At 44.2% G+C, this 27,886-nt stretch overlaps 1 protein-coding gene across 1 annotated transcript; it reads right to left on the reverse strand.

Annotated features, from left to right (window-relative positions):
* itgb1a (integrin, beta 1a) lies at window positions 1-27,639 on the reverse strand. The gene is made up of 16 exons (XM_084566216.1): window positions 27,341-27,639; window positions 11,735-11,801; window positions 11,426-11,511; window positions 10,740-10,959; window positions 10,483-10,653; window positions 9,048-9,286; window positions 8,646-8,801; window positions 8,453-8,548; window positions 7,906-7,995; window positions 7,545-7,685; window positions 7,259-7,461; window positions 6,916-7,154; window positions 6,199-6,421; window positions 4,106-4,335; window positions 3,750-3,916; window positions 1-1,302 (listed from the first exon to the last, which is right to left on the reverse strand). Exons 2-16 carry the CDS (start codon window positions 11,799-11,801, stop codon window positions 1,234-1,236), a joined length of 2,397 nt encoding a protein of 798 aa, XP_084422342.1. The 5' UTR covers window positions 27,341-27,639; the 3' UTR covers window positions 1-1,233.
* Between the last annotated feature and the right edge of the window lie 247 nt (window positions 27,640-27,886).

Genomic DNA, 27,886 nt, shown 5'->3' on the forward strand with positions numbered 1-27,886 from the left:
TACAAGTTTTTTTGTACTTTATTTAATAAATAACTCATAAACAGCATTGGGAGTGAATGTGGTTTTGAAATAAAAGGCACTTTAAAAAAAAAATACTGTAAATGCTTTGTGTGTGTGTGTGGTGATTCAGAGGCATTTAGGTGTGTGAAAACATTTCAGAGGTGATTCATGTGACAATTCAACAGACGCTTTCAGTCTAACAGTTTAAAAAACATCGAAACTAACACGACTGACCCACACATATGAGCTCACCGGCCGAGCGAACGAGCCGACACTAATACATATTTTTGGTGTACTTGACAAGAACACAGGGAAGGACCTGAGAATGAGCACGTACGTTACTGCAGTTAGCAAATAGAACAATTATCTCATCATTTAAACTGCTACTTGTTTCCTAACTATACAAATCTTCTGATTGTTCATCATCGCTACAATTTCACAATCCGTTTAGTGATAATATATCAACAATACAATGATAGTAGCCGATACTTACCGTTATCTTGCATGTTTACAACAGTACTCAATTAGAGTGCAATAAAATCGGATGTTTCTATGCCCCAGTTAAAAGAAAACTACATTTACAACCACTGCGTATTTTAACCGTGACTCCACATAATTGTCCAATCTAAGTCGAATGCTCATTATTATTATTATTCAACCCTTTACGTTGCAGTTTTCTTTATATACACACACATCAAACATAATGTGCTGCTATGGCTGACAATTTATACATTAAGCTCAGGGTCCTGTCTGGAACAAACTCACAGGTTACTCACAAGAAAGTCAGTGCACAGAGAGAGACGTGGGAGGGGGACAAGCAGAGACATGAGTGTGGTGAGACAGAAGCTGAAGAATTTTGATATATATCTGTATTGTGCACTTTTTGTTGTTTTCTTTTTTAAAAAAAAAGCTAAATTCTCCGCCTTTACCAGTCCAGTGGCGGGAGAAAAAAACACCTTATCATCATCTGCACATATGCAACTTAAAAGTATATACACATACCGTATACTGTACATCTAAAATACAAACAAATGCATATAAATCATAAGTGTTAGTAAAAATACAGATGCAGTGGCCAAATGATACATTATAATGATAAAGCAATGAGAAAAAAAACAAAAAAAAAAAACAAAGCACATAAATTCCACCATGTGCTCTGGTCAGACCCAAAACTTGCTGTAGAAACTGCAGCCGTCAGATGCTTGATAGGGGAGTTCTTTGAAAGCTGTCACGCTAACATTTGCCTTCGTATTTGGGATTGACCACGGTCGTTACAGCGCTTTTGTAGATCGGATTTTCACCCTGAAAAGCAAAAAGTCAACGGTCATAAATCTGTCAAACATACTGACATATTCACAGAAATCACACGCACACAGAAAGTTGCGATTAAACACAACAATAAAGCAGCAGTATTGTAAATGTGACTTTTTGTTGCAAAACAACATGCTTTTGTGATAACAGAGCAAACGTCAGGAGGTCCGATGTTGAGATAAAATGCTTACCAGGTGTAACGGTTTGGTTTCTCTGCCCTGAAATAAATTAAAATCCTGAACTACTGCAGGGTTTTATGATTTTATTTCTTAGTTTCTTCTTGTTTTTTTGTCACAGCACACTCATGCACTCCTTTTCAAACTACGCATACAACGCCACTCCTCCTGTGGCTCCCTGTGTACTCAACAGTTACAAAAAAGAGAAGACTGGTGAAATAAAGATAAAGCAGGTGAAATCAAGACACACGTTAAAAGTCCATGCAGGAAAAGCAAGTGGAAAGGAAAAAGAAATACAAACTTAAAGGGCAGCAGCTTTACGTCCATAGTGTGGGTTCTGGAACTGATTGATTGGGCTCTTGTATATGGGGTTGTCTTGCTACAGGTAGACAATGAGGACAGAATAGAGTTGAGCAGGAAAACAAAGAGCAACAGCAGAGAAATAAGAATATAAAGGCTGAGTAATGCAAGAAAAAAAAAGAAGCATGAAGTGAGTCCAGCGAGAAAAAGGTGAAATGAGGACAGCGCGAGAATAAGGATCAGAATGTGAATCATGTGCACCTTATAATTAAATGAAAAGCTTTTATTGAGCAATGAGAGGATGACGCCTTGGGTGGGGACAGATAAAAGCTCCAGGGCACCCCAACTAATCCCCAACTAAACTCACCACCCACAATCGTCTTTTTCTGTATCTGGGTTTCTACTGGTTAACGTAGGAGACAGAATGGCAACAGAATGTTGTTAGTGGGGGCCTTTGGGTCCTATGGGTTGAGGGGAGGGACCAGATACTTGATCAGTTTGGGATCTAGTGAATTTGGAGGCCTGGTCAACACCTTGTGCTGTTCTTCATGTTTTTTTTTAAGTTGTTCCTAAAGAGTTTTTGTGCCTGCATCCTGCTGGGGATGGCTGCTGTAAAACGTCAAAGAGTGTCATTGCTATGGGGTGGGGGTGCCTGGTCTGGTCTAGGTGGGTGCACCATGTCTAAGTAACATCCACACCAATGAATGCCAGGTCCAAAAGTTTCCCAGCAGAACACTGAATTGTCACAAGAATTGTCAATGTTATTTACTTCTCCTGTCAGTGGTTTTAATGTTGTGGCTGATCGGTGAAGCATATAATACGGATAAATTCAATTTAATGTAGCTTTGCTGTAGCCTAAGCGTAGCTGCAATGAGTAAGGTAAAAACAAACTACTTAATAATAAGTATGGAGCCAAACATTAGGTGAAACCACCCCTACATTTGACTGAGCCCCCAGATTTTTCTAAGATGAAATGATAATACAGTCACTTGAAACACAGGCTCTGGCTCCGGGCTCTAATAAGACCTCCGTCTCACTCTGTAATCCGTGCTCGGAGGCCTTCATGCTATTTTTTATTACGGACCTTCTGTTGTGCATTATCGAATTGCCGCCTATAATTTGACCACGGCCAACATTCCCGCCATTCGTGCGATAATTTAACAGAATTGTGAGTTTGGTGCTAAACCAAATGTCACGGATCAGGAAAGTAGAGTTGCAAGCACAAAAGAGGTCAGGATGGGCCTCGTGCAGCGTCTTTAAAATCCTATACTGTAGCGGCTGCCATCTAGAATCTAGGCCACTTAGAGTTTCTCCAACAATCTCTCATTTCTGTAAATTAAAGGGATCCTGAGCCATATGCCTCCCTGCCCTTGGTAATAAGAGAGACCTCCACATACAGAGCGGACTCAGAGCTGATTAAGGACATCTGAACCAACAAACCCACGTGTTATGACAAACTCCTACCACTAGATGGGGGAATGTTATTGCTCATGAAGTTGAGCTGAACTCCAGCTTTCTGTCATATTGATGTTGGCCGGTGATGCTACAGAGGAGGAGGAGGAGGAGCAGAGGCCACTCCCCAGAAAAAAGGCCGGCTGTGCTCAGAGTGCATAGCATTCCCTAAAAAGTCCACAGTCTCCAGCATTTTTCCCTTTTTTATTGTGAGAGCTGCTCAAAAGCAGCACATTCAGTCACTCTCCTTCAGCTGAGAGACTCCGGAACAGGAACAGGAATCTAGACGCCTCGTAATGATTCGAACAAGTCTGGGAATCTCATCTGCTGCTAGAAACAACAAATGACCTTCGCAGCTTCACTCCCGAACAGTGGCTGGCTTCGCGGAGCGGCCAAACAACACCTGTTTTCCACATTTAAATAGCTCCAAACCAAACCTCCGCCAAAAAAATCAAAAACATTCATCCTGCTCGTCTTTCAACGGAGCCGGTTACAGTTCCAGGCGCTCACCGTATCCCATTTGGCGTTCATCTTCTCCTTCTCGAACTTGGCGAACTCCCTCCTGTCGTGGATGATCATCAGCAGCTTCCAGATGAGCAGCAGGGCCAGGCCAATCAGGACGATGCCGGCGACTACGCCCGCCACGATGGGGATGATGTCAGGACCGGAGGGGCAGTCTGAAACGGAGCAGGGCGCAGCGGGAGCGTTTAGGCAGCTTAAAATAACACAGCACAAATAACAAGACTATGGGAAAAAAAAACATACCATCACTCGGCCGTATGGGAATAAACAAAAGACCTATTTTTGCAGCTCAACCCCTGTAATTACCTCTCCCTGTAACAGAGGCCGGTTCTTGCCCTGCTTACCCAGCTTGTCGATCACATGGACCTCCTTTTCCGTGTTGTTGTTGACGGCGTAGGTGTAGTAGAACCAGCAGTCGTTGGCGTCCCTCTCCTTGCAGTGCATCACGGGGTAGGCGGCGTCGTTGGGCTGGGGCAGCTTGTCCTTCACTTTGATCAGGGTGAAGTAACTGCAGTCTTTCTCGCACGTCTCCTTCTTCTCCCCGGTGCCGAACGCGCGGCACTGAACGCACTCCCTGCAAGGAAACGGAGAACAATCAGGAAAATTATGCATTCTCACGCGTGTTCGGTTCGGCCGCAGAGAGTTCGGCCTCTTTCACTCCGGTTTTCCACAATTTCTGCCAGAACACTGCGTGCAATTACGACGCAGGTGAGAGAAATCACGTTCTGCAAGAAATGAAAAATTCAACAGCGCTATCGGCCCTTTTCACTCGAAGGCTCAGACCGTGACGCCCGCTCGACCAAAACAGAGACAAACATGAGGTTGGACAAGTGTAGGCTTCCACTTCAGTCCCAATTTTCCGCTGTAGATTAGTTTGGCAAATTGGAAGCACTGATGACACATGAACTATTAGTAGTTCCAGTTTGCTTTTTAACATGACTCCTGTGACATATTATCTGAGATCTTTTCAAGATGTTATTTGCATCACACTCAAGTTGCATGCGAAGCCCACGTACTTTTATTTTCACTTTTAGTTCTTACATCGTCCCCACCCCTGAGTGTAGTCAGTAAAATACTAAGATATCTGGAATGAGCATCCCATTTGACCATTTTTTGAAACAAGGTGTAAAAACTCAGCAGCCACGACAAACATACAGTAAGTCGGAGCAAAACAATATCGCTAAGAGACCGTCAGCCGCCTGTTATATATCGCTCTGTACAGATGGAAGATATCATCCCAGACATTCCTAAGCTTGGGACAGGCCCAGATATAAAGATGAGCGAGGGTCCCGTGACTTGACTTGGACTTATCCCATGTAGAAATCTGCCAGTAGAAAACAGAGGGATAGATCCGGTTCATTTTTGTCCCAACGGTGGATAACTTCAAACTGAACGAGTTGGAGTCTAGACGTTAACGGAGCGTGATTTGATCCTCTCTAATCCTGTTGATCATAGCTCATCTGAAATCTCCACGCCGGTGTCCTTGCTCCGTGTCTCTCTAATGTGAAGGGAGGAGGTGGCCCGGCCAGAAGAGAGCAATAAATTGTGAAATCAGAAGTTTGGAAGTGGGATCAAGTGCTTCAAAGTTAGGTATGAATTGCCAAACAATATTTCTAACATGCAAATACAGAAAAAAGCGTGCAGACGACGGATGCAAATTTGTTATTAATGCAGAGATCCTTGCTTAAAACAAGGGGTTCTGACGTATAGACGGCATTTGAAGACCCAGCACACCCTCGATTTGAAATGTTTTCTTGGTTAGTTTGGTTTGGAAAACAAAATAGCCTGTAATGACGCTTTTATTTGATTCAATCTCCCGTCCATCTTGGCGAGGGGCTGCACCTCCAGCCCAACCACTGCTGGAACAAGGCTCCAAAAGACCCATGCTCTGGCGATACATGCCCAGTAATAATCACGGACGACAGGAAGACCCAGACCACCTTCAATTGTGGGTTTCTGCAAGTGCACCTCAGAGATACGAGGGGGTTTATTAGCTCAAATAAAAGGATCTGTGCTTTTCCTAGTTTTTACCAGGATTAACCTATTTTTACTTGGTGCATTACGTGAGCTATAAAAGAACAGTTTTATACGTAGGAGTGCGTCTTTTAAGTCTGTGTCAAAATCCACGGTTTGAAGATTCATTTTTACGTTCAGCCAAAGTCAATACGTCTTGATTTGGCCGAGGGTGCATGACCCCGTTTTCACCTGGTATTGTGTCCCAACAGGAAAACCTCCCTCTGCTGAAAAGAAATACAATCCAAGGGAAAAAGAAAGAAGGAATTTTGCACTGTAGCTTTGGACCGTACCCACAGCCTCAGATCTGCTTTTGGCTGAATTTTGACCCAGAGGAGTCACCGCTCTGTTTCTTGTAGCGCTATCAGTCAACAGAGCATTGCAATAAACGGATAAACCGACACATATTTGTTTTCAGACTTACTTGTGTTCGGCGCAGACTCCCGGACAGGTAGGGCAGGTTTCGCATGTGGGTCCCTGGAACTTGGGGTCGTTGCACTTGCACGTGCCACAGACGCACTCTCCTCTGCCGTTGCATTTCTGCTTGTTTTTCGCCATGCACGGGGTTTCGTCCAGGGAACAGTCGCAAGCGCTGCCGGTCCACATGGGGTCACAGATGCAAACCCTGCACTCGCAGCGTCCATGGCCTTAAATTAAAAAGGAAAGAAAAGCATCATGCATTAAACAACCCGAACAACGCTGAGTAAAGCCTAATAGGCGGTTTAAGCTTCTACGTCAGTTTGCAGAGCGAACGCTGGCCCTAAAGCCATAGCCAACGTGCACCTCCCCAGAAATGTAACTACAACAAGAGCTGTGATTGGTCTGCTTGGTAATCGCGTGTTTCCACTTTAGTATCTCTGGCTGCTTCTCCATCTACGCAATCTTCTATGTTGTTTTGGATCAATAAAGATGGAACACATGGGGAAAGGTTAACTGAGGAGGTTCGGAGATATATAAACATTTGTACGACTCGTCTTTGGCAAAATTTCTATGAAAGTTTGAAAGAGAAGCAGGAAGTAGAAACAAAAATTAAGCCGACTGGGTTTTTTACAGAGTGAGCCAGCCTGACGAGCTCACAAGTAACTTTAAAAGAGCCTTAAGTGCTGAAAAATGAAAAGGACAGATGCACCAACATACTGACCTCCGCAGAGTTTGTTTCCGGAGCGGTCACAGTTGAAGTTGTCACACTCGCAGTACGGGCCGCTGTACCTCTCCTCGGGGTTGTCCCTCTTCTTGCACTCACACGTGCCGCACACGCAGTCTCCGTTGTTGCTGCAGATGTCGGTGCCGTTGTCTTTGCGGCAGGTCCGGTCCATGTCCTCTGTAGCCACGTCGTTGCTGCTGCACTCGCACTGCCTGCCCACGCGGCCTTCATTGCACCTGGGCAAATGGAGAGGTTATGACCACACTATATTAAAAAAAAAAAAAAAAAAAAAAAGAAAAGTACGACCTTCTGTAAGATTGTAAAACATAAACTGGCTTACTTGCAGGCGCCACACTCGTAGGTGCCATTACCGAAGTGGCAGAGATCACTGTTCTTGACTCCCTCCTTGTGGCACTCACACTCACAGATGAAGTTGAGGGTAATCTCCACCTCCTCTGTGAATCCCAGAGGCTTTATCTTGATGGTCTCAGCCTTTCCCTCTTTTGGACAGCCCTTAGATGTCACGCTGATGCTGAACATCACCTAGGGAATTAAGGAATTCAAGAGAAAGGGTTAGGAAACGCAAAAACGGCAGCAACAGAAAAGAGAAACTCCCTCAATCTCACCTCATCTCCAATGGAGATATTGGAGCACTTCCGTCCATTTTCGCCCTCACTGACGACGCCGTTCTTGCAGCGGGACGTGTACGCTATGGTTACTCCCTCTGGAAGCTTGCTGTTCTCCAGAATAACCTCAGACGAGAGAGACTGCCAAAATAAAGATAAGACGAATGTTTTTTGCGCTGGAATGCCATCTGGTAGCTCTGTACTGACAGTGTACAATACACAAAGGCTTAGCTGAGAGTTAGGCGAGAGTACGTGTTTGGGGAAGAAGAAATGAGCCGGACGCTTTAATGCGACGCATGTGAGCGAATGATAACTTGATAGAAGAGCTCATAAAGTCAACAGTCCCGAACAGTGTACTTACATTGTAGGCATCTATAATGAGGTTGATTACATTGCTCGAGTTGGCAGACAGCGTGCCCACCGCAGACTTTGGAATCAGATTTTTCAGCTCCTGAGAAGAGAGGAAAGTTTAAGAACAAAGTTTTAGCATAACACAAGATCATCATCACCCTACAACCCCAAAAATACGGAGCTTTAATCATTTAATTCTAGATTCAGACACATACCACGACAATGTCAGCTATTATTTTGAGGGAGCTTTCTATCGCAGGCTGAGACAACTTTAGTAATGAACCGAACACCCGACTAAAGCTCGTCAGACTCAAATGGAGCCGGGTTAAACCGGCCTGAAAGGCAACATCTCGTCTGAAGGAAACAATCACAACTTCAAGAGGCCGCTGCCATTAACTTGCACCAGATGCCTGAGCCCAGCTGGATGTTTTTATACAGTGGACATCTTCCAGACACACACACACATGCATGCAGGAAGAAAGAAAGAAAGAATGAGGAAGAGTGTGCTAAAAATAAGAAAAAGGATTTAAAAAATAGCAAAAATGAAGAGAACTGACTTGGTAAACAGGCTGGAACTCCTCTGTGACTGCAAATATAGTCTGGATGTTGTTGTCGCTCAGCTTCTGAACCAGGTGAGCAATGGAGGGATAGTCCTTGGAAAGAAGATGGAGGAGAAGAGTCATATTTACGGCACATTTAAAGTAAAAAAAAATACTAATATAACATTCAGAGCACAGCTGAGCAACTTACATAATAGTGGCTCATCGTGTACACGTTGTTCTCCAAATGGCATTTTCCGTCATTAGGCAGAACGATGCCGCCCAGTTTACCATCTCCAGCAAAGTGGAAGCCGGCATCAGTGGAGAAAACCAACAGACGGGTCACGTTCCTCCAGCCTATCTGCTCCTGATGAACGACAACAAACACAACAGCAAATTATTAGTAAAGTTTTCCGTCAGTTTATACCGACACTATTAAAACTAAGCAGGCATCCGAGCAGCGTAAAATGTGACACACGATCTTTTGATTATCACTGCGTCCAGAAATCTCCTCGTAAACTCCCGAGAACTCATAAAATACCTGAGCACATAAACACTTTTAATGATGCCGTATCCCTCCAAGCTAGGGCCACAATGGTGGGAATATTCTTACCCCACACACGGCCACTTGCATGATGGCGTCGAAGCCCCCCTCGGGAGAATCCAGGTTTCCGGAGATGTGCTGCTGGCCCACCAGGGTGTTGAACTTCTTGCCGTCGCTCGTCAGCTTCAGGACGTTCTTGTAGCTGAACGGGCTTGTGCAGTTCTGGTCGCTCGTGCACGGGTTGAGCAGCTTTGCCGGGGTGGTGCTGATGTAAGGCATGACCGTCTTCTCCACGAAGGAACCGAAACCTTTCATGCAAAGTCATATTTAGAGTTTCACTTTAAACGAGTTAAGCTATAGATTATTTGTGTAAAGGATTAAAAAGGTGATTGGGTTGAAATGGGATTATGAAGGTAAATTGACACTGAAAGAATTCAGAGGAGGTCACTAAATATGCGCAGGTCAAAGAGAGGTCATTTCAACCTGGGTGGCACTAAACCCTCACAACAAGCCACCTGGAAACACAAAGCCCTCCCCCAACCCTTAGACAAAAATAGCAACTACCCACACTGTCAAAAAGTACACCGATCAGGCATAACATTATGACCACCTTCCTAATATTGTGCAGGTCTCCCTTGTGCCTCCAAAACAGTTGTGACTCATCAGAGAATGGACATGGGCCTTCTGAGGGTGTCCTGTGGTGTCTGGCAACACAATGTTGTTAGTGGGGGGCATTTGGGGGGAGGGGCATCCCTAACCCTAGTGAATTTGGAGGCCAGGTCAACACCTTGTGCTGTTCTTCATGTTTTCTTTAGTTGTTACTAAAGCGTTTTTTTGTGTGTGTCAGGCTGCATCCTGCTGGGGACGGCTGTTGCCATCAAGGAGTGTCATTGCTATGGGGTGGGGGTGCCTGGTCTGGTCTAGGTGGGTGCTACATGTCTAAGTAACATCCACACCAATGAATGCCAGGTCCAAAAGTTTCCCAGCAGAACATTAAACTGTCACAAGATGTTATTTACTTCTCCTGTCGGTGGTCATAATGTTGTGGCTAATCGGTGCATATTGACAATGCAAAAAAAAAAAAAGTTTATGCACCTATTTGGAGGACAATCCCTTTAAATTTTAGAACAGTTTCAATAACTCTACTTACTCTGGGCGTACAGGAAGTACACAGACATCATGTTTTTTTATAGCCGGTTTTATCAAATTAGCATCATTACAAGTCAGAATCACTTCCACTTGTTTTCAGAATACCATAGCTTTCACCTAATTCTGTATCTTTGTCCATGTCTCTCCTCAAACCAGACTATAAATGACCCCAAAATACTTTAAAAACACTGTAGTTTCATGATTTTTAGTTAAAGACGCCATAGGCGAGCTGCAGGTTGTTCATGTATAGGGCAGTTCAATCCTCAGCTTCTCCCGTACACGTGCAAAGTGTTCTGTTACCTTCCTTGCATCAATATAAACAAACCATTTAAAATATGGCTTTAACAACCCTCACCTATCTTGAAGTCTGAGGTGATCTTCTCCATCTCCAGCATCAGACTGGTTCCCAGGTTCTTGACGTTCTCCAGATCGTCCTTCATGGAGTAGGACAGGTCCATCAAGTAGTACAGGTCAATGGGGTAATCTTCCGCTCGCTTGAACTTCAAGTCAAAAGTCTGGGGCTCGCCTGCATAGAGGTACCACAATTTAAAAACCGCAACGGTGGCAAACAGCAGCTAGGAGCAGCTTCAGAACAGCGCCATTAAAACGCACCAGATCGAAGGGTGAGTCTGAGTTTCTGCGGCTGGATCTGGGTGATCTCCTCCGGCTTCAGTTTCTCCGCCCCCTTCCTGCGGTTGGTCACCTTTTTGTTTTTGAGGATCTTCTGTTCTCCGCGTGGGTTCTCGATCATGTCTTTGCGGCAGCCCCTGCTGATCAGAGACTCCCACTCGTCGCAGCGGGACGACACGGTCTCGCCCTGTTGCAGGAAGTCCTGAGAGCGGCAGCAGAATCAAAGGAAATACATCCGTCAGGTTCACGCTTGAGAAAATCAAATTAGTCATCGGATCTCTGTGTGTATTTACTGCTTAGTTTGAAACAAAAAGCCTGATAATGTCATTGTGTGGTGTCTCATACAGTATGAGGCGTGGAGGTTGGTATTTTAAAACAGAAAACTGAAGGTATGGATTCTGAAATACGTTTAAAAGACAGAGATGAACAAACTAAAGTCACTGTAGGAATCATTTCATTGCAGCAGGCTACAAATTTGCATATTTAAAATTTTGGAAGTGTCTCATCGTCTAAACAAATAATAAATAACTCCAAAAAGATCATTAAGTTAATCAGCAATTTTGCTGTAAGCGCCATCCAAAGCAATGTCATGAAACGCCTCATAACGATAATGGCATCAAACCACACTGCTCAGCAGCAAATACAGCTGACGGCTTCGATTCGCATACCGGTTCTGTACACCAGCCACATTTGGCTCCGGCCTGGATGCACTCCCCGCAGTGTTTCGCGTTGGCATTGATGCACTCGTTGCCGTCTGCGTGGAAAACAAAAGAGACAGGAGTGAGAGGGGAGCGGCGGCAGAGCGCGGCCCCGCTAAGCCCACCGCGAATACGCATCAGTTCATCCGGAACGGAGCGCGGCTCGATGGTAATTGGAGACAGAGACGGAATATTACATATTTTCTGCTGAGGCGGAGCTCTGCTGGAGCTGGGCAGTGACCTCGTTAAGCAGTAGGGTTAGGGTTAAAGAAATCTTACCTTTCTGAGCGTTACAGTAACAGAAGACTCCCAACAGCGCAGATATCAAGATCAGCTTGAGGTCCATCTGAAAACACACGAGAAAAACAATATTTTAAAAAGCTGCGATCAATGAAAAACGACATGTCATTCGTGACGTCTTTATTTAGAATAATATCTCAGTGGCCTGAACGCTTAAATTTATAATTTCCCAGGACAAAGGGTCCACGGGAGTGAGGACGAGCGTCAGAGAGATGACAGATTGAATCTGTAAATGGCCCGGTTATAAGTGGAGGTAATAAATTATCCAGTGACGGGGGCTTGGCTATTCTCAGCCGGTCACAGGGTAACGGGGCCGCTAATACAATTCAGACCACTTTCACATGCATGTACTCTGTGTATTCGTACACAGACACGGTCACATCAGCTCGTCTGTTGCTTGGACTGTCACCCCCGCCCCCCTAGAATCCCTTTTACTGTAAATAGCATCAAGCTCCCTGGAGTAAAGCCTCCTCCTGTCTTGTGTATTGATCCCCCGTCCCGACTGCAGGCTCTCTGGTCAACCATGTCGATGCATCTTTGTCTGCTCTTAATGCAAAGCTCATGACTTACTAATGATAAGAGGACAGGAGGGGCCCCCTCTCTGGACTAAAAGCCTGATTTGTGAACAGTTTACAGTTTTGCTTGAGGCTACGCAAGGATGTACTTACACCGATCAGGCATAACATTATGACCACGGACAGGAGAAGTAAATAACATCGACAAGTCAATGTTCTGCTGGGACACTTTTGGACCTTGGACTTTTGGACCATGTCCTATTTCAGTCTTAATAGGACATAGGACTTCTGAGGGTGTCCTGTGGTGTCTGGCAACAGGATGTTGTTAGTGGAGGGGCCTTTGAGGAGAGGGGCCTCTGTGGATCATCCTACAGATACTTGATCAGTTTGGGATCTAGTGAATTTGGAGGCCAGGTCAACACCTTGTGCTGTTCTTCATGTTTTTTTGAGTTGTTCCTAAAGCGTTTTTGTGGCTGCATCCTGCTGGGGATGGCTGCTGCCATCAAGGAGTGTCATTGCTATGGGGTGGGGGTGCCTGCTCTGGTCTAGGTGGGTGCTACATGTCTAAGTAACATCCACACCAATGAATGTCAGGTCCAAACTTGGTGCAAAAATAGTTTGTTTGGAGCTAACGCTCGCAAACAGAAGTAACGTGCAGATGTTTCGTAGATTTGCTGATCAGACCTTAGCACAAATTACAGCAGAGGGTACGCTGTTTTTGCATAAATATGTCATTTAACTGGACAATGTGATAATGATGTCAGAGGAAAACTAAAGGGATCAGAGTAATTACAGTTTATCCTGTTGGTTTCATGAATGTCAGCACCAACTTTCTTCAGCAACCATTTAATAGATGACGAAGTGAAAAACCAGCTTACTTGTTTGGTCGATTGGATCTGATTTCATTAAGAAAATCAAATATGAAGCATGAATATGTGATGAAACATTTTGTGCAAATCTAATTACAGTCAAAAACTCCTCAGCTCAGAGTGGTGAAAGAAGATAAAAGTTTTAACTGCAATCCATCCAAAAGTTTCCGTCTATCAGCAACCAGCTAATACAAAGTCAGTAAAGCTGCTTGGACGTCAAAAAATGTCTGAGTCTTCCTCGGGTTTGAGGTTAAAACCTTAATGGCAATAAAAGTCATGAGAACAGAGGCGAGATTATATTTATGCGAGCCAATAAAATCGACTTTCGCAAAAGATTCAGTTAGCGCTGGTATGCTTTTTGGGATTCTTATCACCTCTTATTGTCGGTTCTCGTGAGCAACAGCTGGCTTCCGCCCAGAGGCAAAAGATCCAGTGGCTGGTTGACGGTGTACAAAGGTTCACTGGCCAGCAAGGAGTCAGCATGTGCCGAATTTAATCAAGACGCGGAATGCGAAGCCAATATCCCGCCCGACCGTAAATCACAAACTCATGGTCATTTTCCAAGAGCATCCCCTTGGATATTAAAGCACGAGGGTCAAAATGACGACTGCCAGAGAGCGACAAAGTGACGAAACATTTCTATTTTTGACTTTCTTTTTAAGACCGCTGGTTGTTGCCGGCTATTCGTGGGGGCTCTGTTAAAAGAGAGCGCTCCCTACACTGTGGTAAAGCAAGCCCTGCCGTTCAGTGTGATGTGTTGACGGACGCATTCCTGACTGCCTGTGCGAGTGCGTCCGTTTATATAGACACACAGGGGCAGACTGCCTGTCTACAGCCCACCCCCACCCCCCCAGATTAGATCTGCTGGCTCTGAACTCCACTGCTGGACATGGGCAGTGAATTTCTTGGCGTAACAGAGTGTGTGCGTGTTTCATTTTCATGCTAAAAACCACATCTAGCCCGATTCTGCCACTGATGCTCACTGGAGTTATAAGAGAAGAGATGGCGACATCTTCCTAAAATTAAAGGATTACAGATCCTTGAAACAGGTCTAGGTATTTAGAGTTAATATTCGCCCAAAAACAACAGATTTCAGTGAAAACCGAGACTCAAGCTGAAGGAATCTCGGTTCACATTCCTCTCGTACGGAAACCACACACACTCACACATATTTTCTCTTCTTGCTAGGGTTTTCGTCGTCTCCAGCTCCAGCATGCGGGGCCAAGGGATCATTCAAATGCAAACTAAGGCTATAAAATTCCAGCGAGGTGTCAGGTTACAAAAATAACCGTGTTGTCTTCCATCCTGTGAAGCTAAGCAGCTGCACGGAGGAATGCTAAGTTTAAAAAAAAATACAATAAAATATATGGCTGAAGTCAGAAAGCAGCCAAAGACAAAATGAAAAATGCAAGGAGCAGGATGTTATGCTGCCTTCAACTGCACCTCCACAGCTACTGACACTTTACTGACACTCATACTGTAAATATCTTCCTTTTACATATCCTGCTGTAATAGTAATTGTATACACTGAACCACTGTCTGTTTTAATTTAACTTAAATCCTATATCTACACTTCTGGTTGGATGCTAACTGCATTTTGTTGCCTCTTTTGCACACATGTGAATGAATAAAGTCGAAGCTAAAGTTATCTGGTCAACATTGGCACTATAACACATTGCATAAAGATAAAAATGTAGATTTAAGATGGATGAAAACACAAATAACAGTGACTAGGGGTGGGGTTTATTGCTGAAAAACATAGCGCTGCTTTAGTTCATTTCTGCAATAGGTTGGTTTTCCAAAACTCTGATGTATAACTGTTATTTTTCTAAGCAAATAAAATATGATTCAAAGGATAGTCAGTTTAGAGTCAGAAAAAAACACAAAAGCATTGTGTGCTTACATCTGACAAGCTGGACCCAGAACATTTCAGCAGCTTTGCTTCATTAATATTCTAGATTATTAATTGACCAATCAGTTGACTAATTGTACCTTGATCCTGGGAGAAAGTACAGTCCGACATGTCTTTATTGATTTGATACGAGTACACCTGTGCAGATAGATCCTACCACAGCACTTACATGAACCCCTGGCTCTACTTTTCCCCTCATCAAACTTCTCACTTCCCAGGAAGTTTTGTCCATGTTTTCATATTGTCATGGTTGCTTACTCGGGAACAACTATATTTCACGTTGACAACCTTCAACAGCACCTCTGAGGGAGAACCGAGTTCCAGGAACCACAGTGCAGCAAAAAACCCAGACATGTCATTTTTTATTTTTTATTTTTTTTTGAGCAGGCAAGGTAATGCCAAGAACGCATTATCTCGTATCATTGAGTAACAGCACTATATATGAATAGCAATGATTTATGAGGTTTGAAACACTTTCATAATCAGCTTGAACATTTTTTCTTGTGAAAGATACAAATCAATATTGTAAATGTGTGGATGGGAGGGATCGGGACTATTACAGAGAAGTTTGCATAACAACCTGACTTCTAAAACGACTGATAGATTGAAAGCATGAGAATAAAATAGATTCCAGACATTTTCTTGAATAAAGAAAGACAGACAAGCACATGTTATTTTTCTAATTCTACTTCCTGTCGCTCTCATTTAGACAACAGCACACATACTGTATGTAAATGCACATATATATATATATATTCTAGTAGATTGTTTATCTTTGTATATATTACTGTATATATACACTTGTTAACTTATTTTTACATATATTTTGTATTTTTATACATATATTTTTGTACATTTTATATTTAATTTGTATATCGATTTTTTATATATTTTTGAATATTTTATATATACTTTGTATTTTTACACATATATTTTTGTACATTTTATATCTACATTATATATTTTTTATATATACTTTGTATATTTTCACATATTTTTGCACATTTTCTATTTAATTTGTTTATATTTTATATATATATATATATATTGTATTGTTATACATATGTTTTAGTATTTTATATTTACTCCGTATATTTTTTTTTTTACATTTTTTTGTATATTTAAATTTCGTTTTTCTATTTTTTTAAAAACAATTGTATATATTTTTAAAAAAGAATTTATCTTTTTTTTAAAGAAATTGCATATTTTTTCAAAATTGTTTTGTATATTTTATATAGACCTTTATACCTTATAATGTTTTTATTTTTTTCCCTTTTTTGCTGACTGTAATTCCTCCCGTGTCTACGTAATAACGTTACTGGATACCGAATGTACCCCGGGGTGAATAAAATATATATTTATCCATCTATCTTGCTCCTCTGTGCCTGGAAATTTGTCACCCACACCTGAGCTGTGACTAATGTCGCCCCTGAAGCTCTATCAGTTGGCAGGAGACGGTGATGCATGGCAGACACTGCGGTGCGTGACTAAAACGGGCTGAGCCTCTCAGGCATTCCTGAGGGGCCGAACGCTCCCCGACCAGGATAGTAACCTGTAATATGGGGACTGCACTCTGGGGGAAACGTGAGCTGTGACACCCATGATGCAGGGAAGTCACATGTTTGTTGCTATTAGTGCAGTCTCTATCTGGGGAAACCATTATTAGACATCAATTAGTCAGTTAAATACTGCAAACGGATACACACTGGTGTTACCCACGGTAAGATCTCATAAAATACATTATAAAATGTGCATTGTGGCATAAAGAAAATCAATATATCTCCCAGTTTTACTTCTCTGGGTGTGTCTGAACCCCTCCTCTGTGAAAACCTGCGGTGTACAAACCCTCAGCTAAAGGGAGTCGCGCAGACTGTAAGCTGTGAAAGGCTGGATTTACTTTCCTTTAAATCGAGCCGCATTTGTAAGTGCTTGGAAGTACTTACTTCGGCTGGCACTGACATGAATAACGACCGGCAGAGTTAGGGGAAGGGGAGGGAAACAGCCACTAAAGCAATGCGCTGTAACGAGAGTAAAGAACTGGTGGCAGCTCAGAGTCACAGCGCTCTTTGTAGCAGAAAGCCCGGCTGTTTCCCTTGCAGAGAACGGCCGTTCTTCTAACTCTGAAAAGGAAAGGAATGGAAAAGAAGGAAAAACAGGAAAGGGCGGCGCACAGCTCGGAGGGGAAAGGGGGTAGCCTTGAGTCCAAAGGAAAGATCTGAAACCTTCTTTGCCTTTGCTGAGTTTGCGCTTTGGTCTCTCTGAATCCTCCCTTCCTCATTTCTAAAGTATGTCTGTTAGATAAGAAGTTTAATGTAAAGAGTTTAAGTTTTTAACTAAGTGAATAAAAGCAGATCTTCACAGATTAAACAATCCAGACTTTATGGAGTGAAAGTCTTGAGGTTTTGGTCGCTCCAGTGTTGGCATGTCTCTGGCATCCTACACTCCCATCCTCCCTCTTTCTCTTCCTCTGCCTCCCCCGCCTCCCTCCCTCCCTCCCTCTTATCGCCCACACAATTGCTCAGTTCACTCCCTCCGCTGCGAGCAGAGCCAAACCAGTGGCCCCTTTGACTCCGCATACCCTCCAAACAGAGCAGAGACAGGGCAACGCGTCCGAGCTCTGAGACGCACAAGCCGCCCGGGGACGTCTGAAGGAGAATACCAAACAGTGTCCGTCTGTGTGTCTCTGTCCACCCCCCACCCCCTCACACCCCCCGCCGCCATCCGGAGGACCCTCTCACAGCGGACAAAAGCAATGAATCAGGCTGCCTTCTGAGACCGCGACAGAGGGTCTGATCGTCAAAGTGCTCCCACTCACCGTCCCCTCTCTCCAGTCAAAGACCCTCTGTGTGATAAATAATACTAATGAGACAGACGCCGGTGCCTTTCATCTTTTAGTGGGTCTTTGCTCCGAGGACACCGATACGTGCCGTCCTGTTTGAAATGAGAATTCCACACGAGACAAAAAGAAAACGAGGAGAGAAAAAGACTCGAGGCGATAGACGCGGAAGGACAAACGATGACAAGAAATATGAACACAGTTTCCAGGTTACGTCAAAATTCCAGTTTTAATACTGTTCCACCATAGAAGGAGTTTTAAGAAATGGAAAACTGTAAGAATAATTGTAGTGAACAGTCGCTGGAGTGGAACAAGGGAGCAAGTATGAAGATCCCAATGGTTTTCCATCATATCCATCTGTCAGTCTGCCATTCCTGCAGGTTTTTCTGCTTTCATATCGTCAGAAAATGGAAAATAAGCCGTAACTATTAGCTAACAACTTGTGCATTTTATGAAAGGTAAGACACACAAAGCAATACCCTCAAGCTAATAACAGGTAATGAAGACTATTCAACTTCTGCTGCACTTTGTCTTGAAGTCACAGCTGCAGGAAAATGGTGCAGAAAGCCAACAAAACAACTTCGGTGACGTCGGTTGCACAGAAATAGCCGTCTCAAGGTTGCTGTGTGTTCTTTAGTCAAAGGTTGTCTCACTTCTGCTTTTAGCAATAAAAAATAAATCCTGCATCACCCCAGAAAGATCATGCTGTATCACTTCTACTAACGAAACGCAAGGGTAATTCAGAGACAAGTTAAAGGTCATGTCAGAAACTTCTGCATGGATGGATCTGCATGTGTTTGTGGAACATATGGTACGGTTGTAGAGTCTAAGCGATGGCGGCAGTACTATTCGCAGGACGTGTGGCCAAACTAGAGTTGTACTACAGTCAATCACAGCTCTCTGACGAAGCTAGCCGTCTCAAATTGGTAAACTAAATTCACAAGGAGTTATTTGTGCCACTATTACAGAGGAAATACGTAATGAAGCTGCTACTAGCCTTGCTGTGGTGTCGGTTCCTCCAAATAAAAGGTGATACACAGATAAAAAACCTAAGACGGCTCTTGGTTGCCTTGTCAGACTCTCAATGCCACGTCCACATTTGCGGCAAAGTAGCAACAGACTAGACTTTAAATGACAAACTAACGCTCCAATGAACCAGTTTACCTTAAAACAGTTTACCACATCCGACCTCATTGACATGCTCTTTAACTTTGATTGTTTTTTCACCAGATAGTAGTTATTAACAGTAGTCACAGTTAGCTAGTTACGTGATACAGTCTGTAAATATGTTTTTGCACCTTTAATATACCACAAACAGTCATAACATTATGACCACTGACTGGAAACATAAATAACATCGACCTGTTGGGAAACTATTGCTTTTCTCTGGTGTGTGTGCCTTGGCTGAAGTAGCTGAATTTGTTAAGGCTCCATCTGAGGAGTGTTTGGAGCAGCTACTAAAGTTGAGATCCACCACTATGAGGTTGAGATCCCCAGTAAAAGGTTAAAGGTCACCGTAAAAGGCATTTTGAAGGCTAAATGTATGCGCTTGCTCCACCAACGCGGGTGGTTTGGCTCAGCTGTGGTTTGCGATTAATAATCTGACATTTAAGCAGCAAAAGGAGTTGCTGGTGTTACAGTTAGAGCATGATAAGATGCTAGAGACAACAGAGATCGAGAAGCAGTTGGCGGCCGGCTGAAATTTTGCCATTATCAGACGGAGCAGGCAAATTCGTCTCTGCAACAGTTCAGGCTTGAGTCAATAAAGAAAACGGAGAGACTGTCACTGATGCTTCTGTTGAGCTGGAGAGCTCATTGTTTCTTCAGGAACATCTGGAAGACCGTCTTGATGCGTTGGGCAACTTGCGCTTGCTGCCAAAATTTAATGAGAGAGATCCGGAAACGTTGTGGCAATGGTGTTTAGCTTCCATTGCTGACGCATGTTGTTTATTTCCTTGTGTCCTTGTTTTTCCCCATTTCCTCTCTTAAATCGCTTCCCTTGGTACCAGGTTGCTGAGGGGGAGGGTGTGACGGCGAGTGCTAGACGTGAGCATCAGGTCAGTTGTCTCTATGATTTAAATAAGAAAAATGTTGTCCACCAGTTAGCTTTAAGCCAATATGCTGCTGTAGGACCTGTTCTGTGTTTTTCCACTCTTGTCTTGTTGCTTGTCTGTCTTCTGCAGGTACCTTTATTGGGCGGGACTTAATGTGGGTAACCGGGAGCACCTTGCAAGGCAAGATCTGGCAGTCACCGACGTCTCCACTCCTTGAACCCTCCGGCGTCGCATTTTTGCTCTGTTGGCTTTGGCCTAGTTACTTTATTTTCACACCTTACCACAACACACACACAATCATGCACCCATCGACAGACATGCCGACACTCAAACCTCATTGCGCTCTCATGGGTTGGTTGCTAACTTAACCTCTGCGTTTAACCCGTGTCTCTCCTTTTTTTGTTCATTGGCTTACGAGCCAGGTCACGACAACTCTATTTTTTAAATTTATTTTTTTCTCCTACCTTCTTCTATTTTGTGCCTAACTTCTATTTTGTCTTGCCATGCCACTGCCACCGCTCATAGTTTGCATGCAGCATACCTACGGAAATGAATTTCACCACTTTGAATACTAGTGAGACCAGCTTGTTGCACTGCAGCAGCAAAATATCTGAATGTATTGAATTCTGTGGCGTGTTTTATAGTAGATTAAAAGTACACGAGGTATACTTTCCAAACTATTCTGAACTTGTGTTAGGGAAGAGACTTTCTTTATTCGGGGCGTCTAGTGAGCCAAGCAATTTTTTTCTTTTAAACCGAACAACTGAGGTCAGGAAGCCAGAGTAATTTCTCGCTGAATGCTGCAGCTCTTATGTCACTTTTTTTTTTTATTCTGGTCAAGAACACGGTTTGGAGCGATCGGCCATTTACCAAATTATGACGAAACTGGAGGTAAGGTTGTGAATTTTGCGTACCAGTGCAACCCCAGTGTTTTAGTGCTGACTGAAATGGGAAGAATGTCTAAAACTGTTTAAAGGAGAGACTAAGAGGCATGCTAACACAGAGTTTCAGTTATTTTAAATCAGATTATAGAAGCAGTAATAGTTCCCCTTTGGTTTCTCCCATAATTATGCACACTGTGATAGTTTAATAGAGTAATAAGGGAGGTAGCTACACACTATATTCCTGTTTTATAAGGAGTTCAACAGAGAGCTCGTTGCTGGCTTTATAAATGCTGCTGTTTCTCACACAAAACCACATATGTTGCCTCGAAGCGGGCCAACATTCCCCTTGTCTGTGTGACAGAGGCTAAAGATACACTTCTGGGGGGGTGGGCGGGCGACTTTCTAACTTTTCCAGTCACAAAATCTATAACACTTAAGCAGCGCTGGCTTTATTTTTCCCCCTGCACAACCCAAAATACATTCACATTGAGCGGGTGTTTGCGTCTAATCACATCTTGCCTTCCCACGGCAGCGGAGAACAAACAATCGAAGCGAGTCCATAACACTGGGAAGAGGGCCAAGCCCGTATCGCTGCTCATGGCTCCGTCGCTGTGTTTGAAAATAGCCGTGCAGCGCTAACAAGTTATTTCGAACTTGTCCTCCCCACCTGGCCTCTGCAGTCACAAGAAACACTAAATCTAATGTGGTTCCCAACTCAGAAACCTCAAAATTAACGGTTTGCAACTAGTTTGCTTTAATACAAACGGTGACATGTCTACATCTTATGTCATTCTTAATCTAGTGCTATTGCTCTTGAAGTAAGGGGGTGGTATCACGGCCGTGGACAAGCTTTGCTCAAACATCTGTAAAACCTGCCTTTTTTAGAGACCCATCTGTTTCGCCGTTTGTGTTATTCCTGTAAAAGTGAACCTAGAGAAGGCGAGTTCTCACCACCAAGCTGCAGACTAAACCCCGGACCGACTTTGAGAATCGTGAGGGGTTGCCTGTGACTATGTGAGCTCTGGGCTCAATATGTGGAGCTGGAAGATGATGTACAGTAAGCCTCACCGAGTCTTTGCTGAGTCTGCCCTTCCTTTGCTGAAACACAGGAAGCTCGGCTCTATCACACAGGAAGCCTGCATCAGAATGTCTGGAAATCAGCCAAATCTCCCTTGTGAAGCCATGAAAGTGACATATTTGGTATTCAGAGGAAACAAGAAGCGAGCATATAGAGAGGAGAATAGAGAGACGGGAGTAGTCTGCCTCGTAACAAAGAGTTAAAAATGTTGTGGGCTGCCAAAACGGCAGCATATTGTCTGTGTGAATCAAGCGTGTCTGATCTGAACCTAAACCAGGCCATCGCTGTAATCCGAGCTCTGGGAAAAGCCAAAAAAGCCTGGAATCTGCTTTAAACAATGTCAGCAACACGGCCAATGGCTCAAACTGGACGCTAACAAACAGCTGACACCGATATTAAATCTCTGGGACAATCTACAAAAATCAGCGCCGCACCTGTGCTGCCGCAACAGTGGGAGGAATCATTTAGATACATGACGGCGGTCTGCAGCCTCTGACAAATATCTGCAGCTGTGGGGTGATTAATGAACGGTCTGTTGGGATGGAGACTAGAATAAACACTGTTTCTCCAGAGCTAATGCTTCCAACAGTCAGTCCGCTGGAGAAGAGGCGAACTGTCTCTGCTAAAAAAGAGGTCACGTCTACAGGCCGAGGCTGCAGTTTGAGTTAAACGAGACACGATGCAATGAATTTTAGGGCAAAGCCAAAGGAAAGATGCAGCAACGGGATGCAAACCATTGAGAAGACGCATCTGTGTCACCATCTCCCATCAGGTCAAACAGGACTGAGCTGGATGAAACTTTAATAGGCGGTTTATGCTTCTGCGTTAAGTTGACGTAGAGGCTACGGCGACAACGTAGCTGACGTGCACCTCCCCGGAAACGTACCTACGCCCTGCTGAGAAGCAAAACGCAAGAGCTGTGATTGGTCCGCTTGGTAGTAGCATGGTTCCGCTTTAATACTTCCAGCTGCTTTGATTGTTTTGGGTGAAGAAAGACGGAAGACATTGAGGAAAGGTTAACTGAGGAGGTTTGGAGATGCCAACATTTGCATGACTTGTTTCAGACGCCACGGTTGAAAGTGAAACAGGAAGTAGAAACAAAAATCAACCCGACTGGTAAAAAAGACTCCTCAGCAGCGTTTAGGTGGCATTGTTACAGAGTGACAAGTGCACAAGTACAAATGGCTCGCACCGGTGTGGGCTCAGGCGTCAAGGTACTGCAGTACTCTAAAAGCGCCTTAAGGGACCACAAACAACAACCACCTACACAAAACTGTGCAAAGCTTGTGACATTTTCACCTCGACCACAATGTAAACCTCACATTTTCACTAAAGACCACACATCTCACACTCATGTGAGAACGGCAGCAGAGAAGCTGTCAACAGATGTCACAAGACCTGCCCGCCGACCAACTACTGCTCTACGTATCCGGTCTGTTTTTCACAGCTCAAAAGCCAAGTTTGGTCTTAATCTAATTTTAACCCCCGCCATAGGCCAGCTGTGGACCCCTCCGCTCCACGGCACCGTGTCACCGCTGAGGCCCTTACGCTCGAAACGCCGGCACATTAATGACACTCAGATGTCTTTCGTTAGGACCCCAGGCTTCACACTTAAAACTAGAGGGCCCCTGTTTCCTGAAGCCGCCACGGGAGTGAAAGCAGAGCAGAGCTAGAACAGTAAGCACTCCACGGTTATGTGCATTTCCTCATGGGAGCAGTAAAGGAATATCTGTCATGCTTCATTCTCAGTGCTCGGTGAGGGGCCACAGCCTGAACATCATGTTCTTAAACAATTCTGTTGAACTGAGTCAAAGGCTTAATTTTATACACGTCTATTCACGTTTGAAGAGTGATGACTCTGAGCTTCACAGCTGGGGTTGAATATAAATGGGTGGCTATACTTTTACTTGACAGGGTGGGGGACTTGTTACGCTGTCTGTGAAGTTTCTCAAACTTCACATACTCTTCTAAGAAGAGAACAAACCAAACTTGAGCCACTTCCCTTGTATGTACGACTTCTACACCATTATCCTCCTAGCATCTATGATGCTATCGTGCTCTGCTGTGTCTCCGACTCAGGAAACTTGGAGGTGACTCACTCAACACCCCCCGAAACGTCAACATCATATCGCACTGGAATTTTAACGTTGATGCATATGAGGGAGTTGGAGGAGAGTGACGTGAGTAGAGAGTGGTGATTAAAATGCATTTCACACAGCGACGCAGTTTGGATTTAAACCGGCACTTTTGACTAGCGTTCCTCCCTCGTCAATTCCTGTCTCTCTCCACTCTCAGCTATCATCAGTGACAGCACAAAAATGTTGTTATGAGTTTCCGTTAATGCAGAAAGCGGTGGTTTTTCCCAATCCATGACATGTTTAGCAAACATTATACACCCATCAGGCATAACATTATGACCACTGACAGGAGAAGTAAATACCATTGACGTCGTCTGGGAGACTTTTGGACCTGGCATTCATTGGTGTGGATGTTATTTAGACATGGAGCACCCACCTAGACCAGACCAGGCACCCCCACCCCATAGCAATGACAACTCCTGCAGGATGAAGCCACAAAAACACTTGTACTGTGCAAATGCAAGGCCATGGTGTGTATATATGCACTATACAAAAAGTTCAGCTCACGCAAATCAGATACACTCAAACGCTTTGCGGTTAGTTTGGACTTTGAACAGAAGTTGCACAATTAAACAGCTGACCTGTTAGTCATAAAAAAATGATTCGTTGGTAAGCAACTCATAAACATTTGCCCTTGGAGTGTTAGCCACAACATTAAAACCACTGACAGGAGAAGTAAATAACATTGACCATCTTGTGACAGTTCAGTGTTCTGCTGGGAAACTTTAGGACCTGACATTCATTGGTGTGGATGTTACTTAGACATGTAGCACCCACCTAGACCAGACCAGGCACCCCCACCCCATAGCAATGACACTCCTTGATGGCAGCAGCCATCCCCAGCAGGATGCAGGCACACACACAAAAACGCTTTAGGAACAACTCAAAAAAACATGAAGAACAGCACAAGGTGTTGACCTGGCCTCAAAATTCACTAGATCCCAAACTGATCAAGTATCTGTGGGATGATCCACAGAGGCCCCTCCCCTCAATCCACAGGACGTTCCACAAACAACATCCTGTTGCCAGACACCACAGGACACCCTCAGAAGGCCCATGTCCATTCTTGGATACTCCTACAACCACAGTACTTGAGCTTTAGCACAGATACCGACATTGCACTTCTTCCCAAATACTAAAAAATTTGATTTTTTTCTTTTTTTTTTTTACTTTTTCCATTTTACAAAAGAACAAGAAGTTTATCTAAAAGAAACTGGGGAAAAAAACATCTGATTTAAAACAGATACTGTCTGTTGAAAGACAAAGTAAACAAGTCTCGTTGGACCAAGCGGTTAAAGACATTTTCCATGCAGATGCAAAAATCTACACTCAAGTTTGACTCCAGGTGATGATCTCTGTTTCTTATTTTAAACACAAAGGCAGCTAGCACCAGGTTTGCTACCCCTGCACCTATTTTCCACTCCAGCGTATAATTTCCACTTGTTTGATTGCATCTCTGTTACTCTTAAGTGTTGGTTAAAAATACTCATTTTCGTACATGAAGCCACATTTTCCAAACACAAACTCCGTCCCAGCCTCGTAAGCATTCCTCTTCCTCGCAGCTAAAAGTTCACAAACCGTCACAATAATAAACGCCGCATGACACGGCTCGAATCCCGCAAACGTCTGCTGCTATTTACTACCAACACAACATGTTTAGCCTCGCTTTCTCGGTGGACCTTGGCGAGCGGAGGTCAGGTTTAACCGCGCCATTCCTTCTTGGTGTTTGGGAGGCTGTTTTTAGAAAAGGAGGCACCCCCTTCTTCTTCTGCCTCTAAAGCATTTGAGCTCTCTGTGGAGGGGAAAGGGAAGGGAAGAGCAAACCAAAAACCCAGAGTTAGGCCCACCCGGCAATCTAGCTGCAAAAAATAGACGAATCTGCGCCAAAAATAATATCCAGAAGAATGGTGGAGAACAAAAGCACCAACACAAGTTATTATATTGTGTAGAAAGATGCTTTAATCTAAGTGGGCTTGGAGTCGCCATATGGTTTGGGAAACTTTCAGGATGCAGGGAAAGGCTGAGGAGGTGGGTCACTGCTAACAAATCATGGATAACAGCTCCTCTGGGACCACGAGCTGCGGAACCGCCTTCATACTTTCACGTTACGGTGAAAGTGTTGTTTGTGCACCGGCGTGAATGGCTAAAACAGGAGATCAGTTGTGCCACTTTAGCCCGAGACCCCGCCACCCTCCCCCTCAAGGCACAAAGCATGTGTCACCTCCCAAATCACAGGACGCACATTCGTCACTTCCGTCGGGACACACGGCGCACGTCACTCACCGACAGAAGAGACAAACAAATACAGTCATGAGAAACGTCACATGTCCAGAAAAAAGTCCCGAGTGAGGGTGGGTTGTAAATCAGGGGGGAGCCCGCGGCAGCTGCAGCCCCCCGGAGGGGTCTTGAGGTCATATCCATTCAGGGGACGGCTACTTGCTACCGTCCTTTACCCTCCTCCTCCTCCTCCTCAATTAGCCTTCCTCCCTCCTCCTCCTCCTCCTCCTCCTCTAACTGTCCTTCCACCGTCTCCTTCTGACATCACCTCAGTCCCTTTTGTCCTTGCATCTCTTCCTGCCTCCATTTCCTTGATTAAACTCCTGCATCTACACTGGGCAGGGGAGTCGGAGCGTGCTCAGCTGTATTTATAAGGGCCTCCATCCTCCTGCTCGCCCTTCTGATTTGGAGGGGTAGGGGTGGGGCTGGGTGGGGGGGTTACTGCTCCATCCAATCAATGGAAGCAGTGCGGCCCGTCAATCCTGCACTGCCTCGTCAATAACAAGCAGGAGGCTCGTTAATCTTTCCCGTTCCAGTCCTCAGCCTAGAACCGACCCGTCCCCCGTCTCTTTGGGACATCCCAAAAGAGAACAGTGTTTAAAACAAATCTCTTCCGCCCCGGCTGTCAGCATCTCATGTGTGGCGACTAACACACATCATGTGAGACCACTTGTTGAAGATTGTTCATATGACCATGCACATTAAAAAAGGAAAAAAAGGGAGGTGCAGCAACAAACAGCCTGTTGCATCTGCTCTAATGGTGGAGAACACATAGAATTAAAGCTGGCACCTTGTCAAGCTTGAACTATAAAAAACTTTTACTATATAATACAAAATACACACAAATAAATAAATGATAGTTCATTATAATATTAGAAAGAGACAGAGAAATTAAATGCATGAGAGAAAACAGCCTTAAAAGACACAAGTAAGTTACTAAATATGAAAAATATACAACTACTACACTGTTAAACTAGTTTAGGTTGAGTTTAATAAATGTCTAGTTATATTACTTTGTTTACCTTGTTGCTGTGCTGTTATTTCCGAGGCCACATACAGGAGCAGTCCACTGGGATGACCCGTTAGCAGCAGCAGCAGCAGCACGGACAGTCACTCTCTGCCCTGTTGGCACCGGGGGCCACTTTCTCCACCGAAAAAAGTCACAGGAGATTTCTCATTCCTCCCCCGAGCTTCCCTTCCGCGGAGGACCGCCGTTAAACGCCGCGTACCGTCGGAACCAGGCGGAGGGAGCGGTTCAAAAAAAAAAAAAAAAAAATTGCTGGAGAAAAAGGGAAACGGTGAACGAGCAGCGGCTCTGAGGAGCTCCTCTCCCCGGTGTGAAGTGGAGGAAAGCGGAGAGACGAGAGAGAGAGGGACACAGCTTCTGTTAGGACCGCAGAATGCAGCACAACACCACCCTGCTTCCGGTTACGGCCTTCAAAATAAAATCCACGATTCAAACGATGAATAAATTAAAAAAAAGTTTCAAAAAAGTAACTTTAAAAAACAAAACGTGTTTAAAATTATGTTCAAATATTACATTTATTATTATATAATCATATGTGTAG

The sequence above is a fragment of the Chelon labrosus genome, assembly GCF_963514085.1.
Source record: "Chelon labrosus genome assembly, chromosome: 18".
Taxonomy (NCBI): domain Eukaryota; kingdom Metazoa; phylum Chordata; class Actinopteri; order Mugiliformes; family Mugilidae; genus Chelon; species Chelon labrosus.